General features: G+C 41.7%; 2 protein-coding genes across 2 annotated transcripts; both read left to right on the plus strand.

Moving 5' to 3' along the window:
- Positions 1–3,548: 3,548 nt before the first annotated feature.
- On the plus strand, positions 3,549–4,212 carry LOC309484561 (extracellular superoxide dismutase [Cu-Zn]-like; the record flags this gene model as incomplete). The annotated part of the gene is made up of 1 exon (XM_082150887.1): positions 3,549–4,212. The coding sequence occupies exon 1, from the start codon at positions 3,559–3,561 to the stop codon at positions 4,210–4,212; it is 654 nt and encodes a 217-aa protein (XP_082007013.1). The 5' UTR covers positions 3,549–3,558.
- A 4,956-nt stretch (positions 4,213–9,168) lies between these two features.
- LOC309484562 (extracellular superoxide dismutase [Cu-Zn]-like) lies at positions 9,169–9,832 on the plus strand (the record flags this gene model as incomplete). The annotated part of the gene is made up of 1 exon (XM_082150888.1): positions 9,169–9,832. The coding sequence occupies exon 1, from the start codon at positions 9,179–9,181 to the stop codon at positions 9,830–9,832; it is 654 nt and encodes a 217-aa protein (XP_082007014.1). The 5' UTR covers positions 9,169–9,178.
- Positions 9,833–10,795: the final 963 nt, after the last annotated feature.

The following is a 10,795-nucleotide window of genomic DNA, read 5'->3' on the forward strand; positions in this document are numbered from 1 at the left end:
TATTCTCTCTTGGAGGAATCTGTGGGAGGATATGAGAATGTCCTTGTCTTAACTGACATGTTCACTCGTTTCACGGTGGCAGTGCCAACCAGAAATCAGACTGCTCACACCACGGCAAAAGCACTGGTACAGCATTGGTTTGTCCACTATGGCTGCCCTGCACGACTGCATTCCGACCAAGGTCGATGTTTCGAAGCCAATGTCATCAAAGAGCTGTGTAAAGTCTATGGAATCGGAAAGAGTCGCACAACCCCATATCACCCACAGGGTAACTCCCAGTGCGAACGATTTAATAGAACTATGCACGACATGCTAAGGACATTACCTCCAGAAAAGAAAAGGAACTGGAAACAGTATCTCCCTGAGTTGGTCATGGCTTATAATAGTCGAACTCACACTTCAACCGGCTATTCGCCATTTTACTTGATGTTCGGGAGGGATGCTCGAATGCCACTGGACATTCTGGGTTGGAGAGACTGGGAGGACAGTGGAGTTGATAATCTTGATGATTGGGTGAAAGACCATCACAACAGATTAAAGACTGCTGTTGAAGTGGCCAACAATGCAGCACAAGAGGCTTCAAGAAAAAGAAAAAGAGCCTATGATCGCAGATCGCATGGAGCGCTCATGAGACCTGGTGACCGTGTTCTGTTACGGAACCATTCACATAGGGGAAGGAAGAAAATACAAGATCACTGGGAATCCCTACCTTACATTGTGGTGAAACAGAATCACGCAGATACTCCGGTCTACACAATTCGTCCAGAGAAAGGGGGTCCATGTAAAGTTGTGCATAGGGATCAACTCAAGCATTGCACTTTTCAGTCATCACCACTACCCTGCACATCTAGACATAAATCTAGAGAATATACAGAACAGGAACACACTGACTCAGAAGATCCTTATGTTCTTGCAGTCCCTGTTGTTACATTTGCACCCGACACACACACAGACATAGGGTGTCGAGGGGAAGATGGGGATGGATTAGAGTTAGACACTGGTATTAGGGATCATGACAATGAGGTGTCAGCTGAGGGTTCAGTAGGTCAGTCAGTACTTGGGTCAGTAAATTCAGGTGAATCTGATACTGAAAGTGAACATGAAAGTATTCCAGAACCTAGACGTTCTCAACGTCATAACAGAGGTACATTACCTGTTAGGTATAGGACTGACTATGTCTTAAAATAATTCTAGGCAAAATCTGAATGTTTGGGAAGTTTATTTTAATGTGAATGTTTATCAATCTTCCTATTTGAGTAACTTTGAACCTTTTCATTGTTGTATTGATGTTTTGCACTGTGAAGAACTTTAACCTGCTATTCTCTGTTATATATTTTTCAGGGACTGAGTTGCTGAATGGAAGTCCGATGGTATGGCAGGGTTTAGCAGGGGGGAATGTAGGGGATCTACAAATTTGTGATTAAAATTGTGAAGACTTTTATTTTGACGTTTGACATGGGCGCCGCCATTTTGGGTTGTGACGAGTCGCACGTGAAGAGAGTAGAAAAGAGCAGCGGCAAGCTGAAAAATGAGTGTCGATCTCGGGTAGTCAGTCACGATAAAAAGTCGAGTTTAGACCCGCAACATACATAAGAGCTGCATGACGTTGCCTTTGAGTGTTTGTTTATGTGAACAAGGTTGTTGAAGTGAGTGTTAAAACAAGTTTTCTGCCGTTTTCGTGCGTGAAGCTGGGCAAAAGACCTGTTAGTTTCGGTAAAGTTTCAGTCGCGTACGAGTTAAATACTCCCGTGTTTTATTTGTTTAAAACAGTTTTTGTTTCATTTGTTCAAACGAACTTGAAACAGTGAATGCTGCTGATCGTGTGAAGAGAAACGTTTGCTTTGTTGTCGGATAGGGTCGTGTGTTGTTCGTCTTCTCATTGCGTCTCAATCAGCTGGGATTGCGGCCTCGTTGAATCAAGCTGCCGTCGTCAGGATCGCGAGGACAATCGCTGAGGGTCAATGAGTGAAGAGACAGTACCCTGCCATCCGTTGGTCATCATTCAGCACCTCATCCACGAACCAAGAGTGGTGATATACATTCTTTTCCTCTTTTCCTACTGAACACTGGTAAGCAAACTATAATTTTCTGTCAGTGAGTCATCAGAACTGAACTGTTCAATCGTGCAGTTATTTTTGCTGGATCTGTGATCAGTGAATTTTCCTGAAAAGGGATTCATAGACTTTATTTTTTGCACATAAACTGAACTTTTTGGCCGTGAACTCATAAATGGACTGAGTATAACTTTTTCCTTTCTTTTCCTGGATTTTTGAATCGGATCTTGGATTTTTGAATCGGATTGAAGTGAACTTTAAGTGAATCAAGTGAACTTTATTTGAAAGGTTGAGTTAACTGAAGTGAACTGTGAAACGTTTCAGTCTACTTACTAAAAGTGAAACTGATTTTTATTTTGTTGAGATTGAACTGAAACATTTGTTGATTTTTCCTCTCTTTATTATTTTCCACATCTTTATTTCACTTTGATTGGTCTGCATTTGAAATTGTTTTACACTTCCTGTGAAAACAAAGAAAACAGAATCATTTCAATTCATGCAGTAAAAATAAATGTTATTTTTGTTTGTTAAGCTAAAACTGCTTATGCTAATTTTGAGTCACCTATGCTAAGGAGTGGGGGCGTCTTACCTATCCTGTTAGATCCGGGGAGGGTGGGTTTTGCAGTCAACGAGGTTTAACTCCTTAGTTTTCTACATGTACACACACTTCAGGTGGCTGCCGTGTATTGAGTAAATCCTGAAGCCCACCTCGCCGATTCTTGAGCATTACACATTGCAACACGATAGACACCACACACAACAAGCAGTTCTACAAAGACTAAAAGCATTGGGTGGGGGGACTAGGATCCTGTTGCTCACTCAGTCTTCCTCAGTATAGGGCTGAATATTTCCCCCACAAGGCGGTGGCATATTTCCCTCCGCCACACAGGCAAACAAAGGGAGCTAAATGAAACACAGGTGAACTTAATTAGTGACTAACAGACTATCATGGTTAACTTGTAGCTCAACATGAGTTCCTAAAAGAGCAGCCAAAAGTGTGATTCTCTCAACCCCAGGTCAGGACTGCACACGGATTAAGCTTTGTAGTGTTTTTGTGACTGCACTATTCAGGCTCCACACGGATTGAGGACAACTTTTCAGCTATACGGTAATGCACCTTTGCTGTTTTAGGCTTGTGTTTTGTTTTTTTCTCCATTCCATTTTCTCCATCAACTGACTTGATTTAGTACAACTAAAAAAAAGTTAGTGTAAGCAAAAGTATAGATCTTGTCTTTTATTTGACCTGTCCTTGTGAAAAAAGTACACTTTAGCATGCTTTAAAAAGAAGTACATATTATTGAAAATAAAGCTATAAAAAATATACTTAAGTGCAAGAATGTAATGTTTTCAAACTAATCTGGTTGTGCTATTTTACCTAATGCAACTTCCATTCTCAAAGCTCCCTGCAACAAAGCTTTGACCTTTTATCAAAAATATTACATCCTTAAACCAAACGGCATGATTTGACTGAATCCACTCTTCATTGTAGGCTTTAAAGATCAACATGGAGAAAATCATCCTAATATTCCCTCTGATATTGCTGGCGCTGCATATACAAGGAGGAGAGTTCTCCAAATATCCAGCTTGTTTGCCTGAAGCTCCACAGCCGGAAGTCGTGGAGTTCGACAACACAATCTATGCCACTTGTGAAGTAACTCCCAGCCCCAATTTGCCACGTAACCAGCCAAAGATCTTTGGGCAAATCCTCTTCAAGCAGCTCTTCCCCAATGGAGATTTAGAAGTGAAAATCAACCTCCGTGGTTTGCCTGCCACCGATCGTCAAGAGCGTGCCATGCACATCCATCAGTATGGAGACCTCAGTCAAGGCTGCATCACTGTTGGTCCTCATTATAATCCAAACGGCGTTGACCACCCTCATCATCCTGGAGACCTGGGCAACTTTGCTTCCGAGCGAGGAGTTATAAGGCAGTTCCTGACGCTTCCAGACGCCAAGCTCTTTGGGCCTTATTCCATTCTGGGACGTGCGGTGGTGGTTCATGAGAAGGAGGATGATCTGGGAATGGGTTCAGATGAGGAGAGTAAACTCAGTGGGAATGCTGGAGAGATAATTGCTCTCGGTGTGATTGGTATTACTACTCCAAGTCTGTGGGAGAAGACCGGACCGTTCCCCAAGAAACCATGTGGAGGAAGGCACTGAGAGTCAAAGATGAGGGAGTCGGATATGGTGGGAGGGCAGACTCAAATAGGATAATCATGATTTTCCTTGTGTATTCTTTGTATGTGTCCTACATTAAAGTATATTTCATAACCTGAACATTCCCATGTTTTTTTTTCTTGCTCTTTTCAGAGGCTTTTTGGCCATAGCTTCCAATAGTAAATGCACTCTTAAAAATAAATGTAGGGTGAATGCAGGCGAAGTGGGCCGTTTAGTTTGATTTACTGTGCTCAATGGGTTAACCCTTTAAGAGCATGACAATGGCCTTTAATTAAAGATACACTATTTCTTTAAATGATAAAATGGTTTTGGTTGATGCAATATGACACTGGAGGGTGTGGCTACATCTCAAGGGAGGACACCCTTATTGTTGAAGGTAGACATAAGATTTTATTTTCTAAATTATAAGGTTTCCCGCTAAATGTCAACAAATGGGTATATTATTCTGACAGTTTGTTGCTACAGTTAACACGGAATCAAAATGCAAAAAAAAAAGATTTAAAAACGTGTTGGTTTTCTTGTAAGGTGTTTAAAGCTACAATATGTACGATTTTTGTAATAAAATAACCAAAAATCACTTGCAAAGTGTGATATATATATTTCCTGCAGTTGTGTACTTTCAGTATCCCAAAAGTTCCCAAAGATTTTTAATTTCAGAGAAATTCCAATTTTAAATAATGACGTAATATCCGCGTTATCACTGGTTTCCGCTCGTACTGCCATAGTAACCATGGCGACAACTGCGTTACGTCTAGCGGCACGCTCATGGAGTTGTTTCGTTCAAACATTATGGACCATGGCAAGCAGACTTTGGGACAAAAGGAGAACTAAAACGAGGATCAATATCGGCGTGGTGTTTTGGAGATGCCGAGAGCTCCACGTCCGTGACAAACTTCGACTCGACCGAGACGTCTTGCATGTACTTTATTAGACAGGTGAGCAAATGTACATAAAACTAATCAATGTTATATAGCTCAACATGATGAAATGTTAGAATATGATCGGTATGTTATTCTAATGTTCATCTAGCTTACTGCTAGTCTCATACAGACAAACAAACACATAGAATAACATTATAACTTTCAACACACTCAAATGCAGTTTAGTGTGATAGACCAAGTGAAACAGTGCTGCGTTACCTCACAAGTTTAATTCGCCAAATAAACTGACTTGTTAACCCTTTCCCACCAAGGCAGTGCTGGTGCTGGTTCGGAGCTAGAGCCTAGTTTCAAATCGGTTCTTTGTTTTTCGACACCCAAAGCACCAGCTCTGAACCAGGAAAAGTGGTTCTTAAGTAGCACCAAAAAACATTGCTGGTCTAGAAGTAAGAACCGCTTGCGTCAGGGGCTGGGGGCGGGGTTACCGTGACCAACAAGACGAACAGAAACTTGTGACCGCCATTTTTCAAATAGCAGCTAATCGAGCTAATAGCAGCTTGATTGTAATCTCCGTCTATGCAAGTTACGGCGAGCTGCACGAACACGTTGGATTCGCCGTGTTTGGATGCCGATGTAGGTTCGCAAAGCCATGAGCATCAATAGTAACGCAACGACCTCCATTGTTGATGGAAGGCTCGTTCGAGATGCATCGGAGCGGCACGGACCGACCGGAGCTGCGGGAGTGTTTGGAGAGCATACGACTCCTTGTGCTTTTGGATCGCTTTCGCAGTGCTTTGATGTCATGAGCCGATCGGTCTGCGAGAAGCCGAACCATCTCGAACAAGCCTGGCGTGTTTGTGTTTGGCGCTGCCACGCTAGCGTTGCTGGGCAACATGAGATGTATCCAGTGACGTAAGATCTGGCTCTGTGGTGGCTCTCTGGTACCTTGGTAATCCAGAATTCTCGCGAGAGCACAAGTTGAATTTGCTCAGCGAGTTACTCTGGTGTTGAGTAATGATGCTCATTAAATATGCCCCTCGATCTGAGCTGCACCAGTCACATGGGGTTATCTGATATAGGCGGGCCAGAGGCGAGCTAAACAGAAGACGACAGCACTGTGACGTCGAAGTCATTAGTAAACATTGCAAGATGGCTATGGATGAACACCAGTTGTTTGAAACGGCTTTGGCCGCTACAATGAACGAGTTAGACTTGGCTTTTTATCTAAAACAGGAACAGAAGACGCCGCTCGAGTCGTTCCTTTGCAAGAAGGACGTTTTTGCTGTTTTGCCGACCGGATACGGTAAGAGTCTAATCTACCAGTTAGCTCCGCTGGTAGCTAAGCGTATGGGGTTTATTGTTGTGATTGGTCGTAGTGTTATCCAATTACGTGCAGTGAGATCTTCAAATGCATGCTTGGTGCCACCCCTCGAGCTGGCCGAGTTTCATTAGTCGACGCCAGACCATTAATCTTTTATATTTAGGTCTGGATTTCCAGGCTACCTCTCTGGCCTTGTGGAAAGGCAAACCGGATCTTAGAGAGCTCGTCAGTCGAACCAACTCCGGACTGGCAATAGCTCTGGCTCTGAACTGGCACCCGGTTCATGCTGGTGGAAAAGGGGTATGTGTGAGTATTAATTCAGCACTTGCGGGTAGATCGGTAGATTGAAATGTCCTTAATCCTTCATGTCCGCGGGACTCGCATGTGGCGCTGATATCTGTCTCTCATTAGCAATCGCGACCTGCTTCATACCACAGTCATGTTAAAAACATCAATGTATTCACTCATCCATAAACATTATTAGATCCTTCGGCATGACGACAAGTTCCATAATTCCGCTTATGTGTCATCAACCTACACCTTTGTCATTGTAAGAGGTTAGCAAGCCTGGTCAGCACCTGGATGGGAGACGACCTGAGAAAACCACGTTGCTGCTGGAAGAGGTGTTAGTGAGGCCAGCAGGGGGTGCTCACCCTTGGTCTATGTGGGACCTAACGCCCCAGTGTAGTGATCGGGACACTATACTGTCAAAGAGCACCATCCTTCCAATGAGACGTTAAACCGAGGTCCTGACTCTCTGTGGTCATTAAAAATCCCAGGATGTCCTTTGAAAAAGAGTAGGGGTGTAACCCCGGCATCCTGGACAAATTTGCCCCTTGGCCTCTGTCCATCATGGCCTCCTAATCATCCCCATGTACTGATTGGCTTCATCACTGTCTTCTGTCCACCATTAAGCTGGTGTGTGTGGTGGGCGTTCTGGCCCAATATGGCTGCCGTCGCATCATCCAGGTGGATGCTGCACATTGGTGGTGGTTGAGGATATTCCCCCTTCCTTGTAAAGCGCTTTGAGGACCCAGAAAAGCACTATATAAATGTAACAAATTATTATTATTATTATTAAAATGTAGATGCCGCTATATAACGCTTTAAAATATGGACACAATTTAAGTTGATTTACAGTGTTTAGAGAAAACAGACAGAAAAAAAGTTTTACAATATGGTTACCATTTTAAATGTTCCTCTTATTGAATTTTTGTTAGCCTATTTGTTGTTGCATGTGTTGTAGTTCCATTTGTAATATGTTGTAGAGTTCATTAAGATATCTGATATTCAAATTTCATCCAATTTCATGTCAACATGAGATATGTTCTAGTTGTTTTGAACTTTACACATGCATTGAGTGAACTGATGAGTATTACTCATCATAGGCTATCTATGTGCTTTTGGGTCTGTTAAATATGCTGTGGAATATGTTTGTGTGATGAGTTAATAAATCATGTGTTTTTAAGATCCAGGATAATTTTTTGATAAATTAGGGATGGGTCACATTACCTGAAAAGAAATTTGTCTGGAGTGCATGGTCTCAAAATGTTTATTGGTATATACCTTGCAAATAACACATATCAACTGTATTCAAAATGAAATATTAAAGTCGGACCTTAAAGTTAACAAAAGTAATAAAAAGAAAAAAACATCTAGGTACTGTATATCTAAATGACACGTTTAACAAAAAGCGTCCCACCTTACCTGCATGCATTCAATCTACTAAAAGGGGATTTTAACATCGATGCCATAGAAGAATCATTCCCTCAGAAATGTTTACTTCTGCCTTCAAAGACAATTAAATAGCAGTCCAATTGCATGTGTAATATAGGCTTGTCAGGCTTGGTACATCAGAGTCTGTAGAAATGGCTTCATGAAAAAGAAGAACTGTCAGCTATTCACTTATGTGAGATGAATATCTGCTATGAGAAGTGGTGTCAAGCATGAGCGTCAAGTGGAATTGTACACTAAGAATTAATGAGTCACAAATGAGCCACCAAATGAAGTGAAGATGAATCCATAGCAGTACTTCTTTTAATAAACACAAAACAATGGAGATAATCTACAATGGAGAACACATTGTGCAATGCAAGACAAAGAACTGAACAAACTGAGTGCTATATATAAACAGGCAAACAAAGGGAGCTAAATGAAACACAGGTGAACTTAATTAGTGACTAACAGACTATCATGGTTAACTTGTAGCTCAACATGAGTTCCTAAAAGAGCAGCCAAAAGTGTGATTCTCTCAACCCCAGGTCAGGACTGCACACGGATTAAGCTTTGTAGTGTTTTTGTGACTGCACTATTCAGGCTCCACACGGATTGAGGACAACTTTTCAGCTATACGGTAATGCACCTTTGCTGTTTTAGGCTTGTGTTTTGTTTTTTTCTCCATTCCATTTTCTCCATCAACTGACTTGATTTAGTACAACTAAAAAAAAGTTAGTGTAAGCAAAAGTATAGATCTTGTCTTTTATTTGACCTGTCCTTGTGAAAAAAGTACACTTTAGCATGCTTTAAAAAGAAGTACATATTATTGAAAATAAAGCTATAAAAAATATACTTAAGTGCAAGAATGTAATGTTTTCAAACTAATCTGGTTGTGCTATTTTACCTAATGCAACTTCCATTCTCAAAGCTCCCTGCAACAAAGCTTTGACCTTTTATCAAAAATATTACATCCTTAAACCAAACGGCATGATTTGACTGAATCCACTCTTCATTGTAGGCTTTAAAGATCAACATGGAGAAAATCATCCTAATATTCCCTCTGATATTGCTGGCGCTGCATATACAAGGAGGAGAGTTCTCCAAATATCCAGCTTGTTTGCCTGAAGCTCCACAGCCGGAAGTCGTGGAGTTCGACAACACAATCTATGCCACTTGTGAAGTAACTCCCAGCCCCAATTTGCCACGTAACCAGCCAAAGATCTTTGGGCAAATCCTCTTCAAGCAGCTCTTCCCCAATGGAGATTTAGAAGTGAAAATCAACCTCCGTGGTTTGCCTGCCACCGATCGTCAAGAGCGTGCCATGCACATCCATCAGTATGGAGACCTCAGTCAAGGCTGCATCACTGTTGGTCCTCATTATAATCCAAACGGCGTTGACCACCCTCATCATCCTGGAGACCTGGGCAACTTTGCTTCCGAGCGAGGAGTTATAAGGCAGTTCCTGACGCTTCCAGACGCCAAGCTCTTTGGGCCTTATTCCATTCTGGGACGTGCGGTGGTGGTTCATGAGAAGGAGGATGATCTGGGAATGGGTTCAGATGAGGAGAGTAAACTCAGTGGGAATGCTGGAGAGATAATTGCTCTCGGTGTGATTGGTATTACTACTCCAAGTCTGTGGGAGAAGACCGGACCGTTCCCCAAGAAACCATGTGGAGGAAGGCACTGAGAGTCAAAGATGAGGGAGTCGGATATGGTGGGAGGGCAGACTCAAATAGGATAATCATGATTTTCCTTGTGTATTCTTTGTATGTGTCCTACATTAAAGTATATTTCATAACCTGAACATTCCCATGTTTTTTTTTCTTGCTCTTTTCAGAGGCTTTTTGGCCATAGCTTCCAATAGTAAATGCACTCTTAAAAATAAATGTAGGGTGAATGCAGGCGAAGTGGGCCGTTTAGTTTGATTTACTGTGCTCAATGGGTTAACCCTTTAAGAGCATGACAATGGCCTTTAATTAAAGATACACTATTTCTTTAAATGATAAAATGGTTTTGGTTGATGCAATATGACACTGGAGGGTGTGGCTACATCTCAAGGGAGGACACCCTTATTGTTGAAGGTAGACATAAGATTTTATTTTCTAAATTATAAGGTTTCTCGCTAAATGTCAACAAATGGGTATATTATTCTGACAGTTTGTTGCTACAGTTAACACGGAATCAAAATGCAAAAAAAAAAGATTTAAAAACGTGTTGGTTTTCTTGTAAGGTGTTTAAAGCTACAATATGTACGATTTTTGTAATAAAATAACCAAAAATCACTTGCAAAGTGTGATATATATATATATATTTCCTGCAGTTGTGTACTTTCAGTATCCCAAAAGTTCCCAAAGATTTTTAATTTCAGAGAAATTCCAATTTTAAATAATGACGTAATATCCGCGTTATCACTGGTTTCCGCTCGTACTGCCATAGTAACCATGGCGACAACTGCGTTACGTCTAGCGGCACGCTCATGGAGTTGTTTCGTTCAAACATTATGGACCATGGCAAGCAGACTTTGGGACAAAAGGAGAACTAAAACGAGGATCAATATCGGCGTGGTGTTTTGGAGATGCCGAGAGCTCCACGTCCGTGACAAACTTCGACTCGACCGAGACGTCTTGCATGTACTTTATTAGACAGGTGA

This window comes from Leuciscus leuciscus (genome assembly GCF_965113295.1).
Source record: "Leuciscus leuciscus genome assembly, chromosome: 20".
Classification (NCBI taxonomy): Eukaryota; Metazoa; Chordata; class Actinopteri; order Cypriniformes; family Leuciscidae; genus Leuciscus; species Leuciscus leuciscus.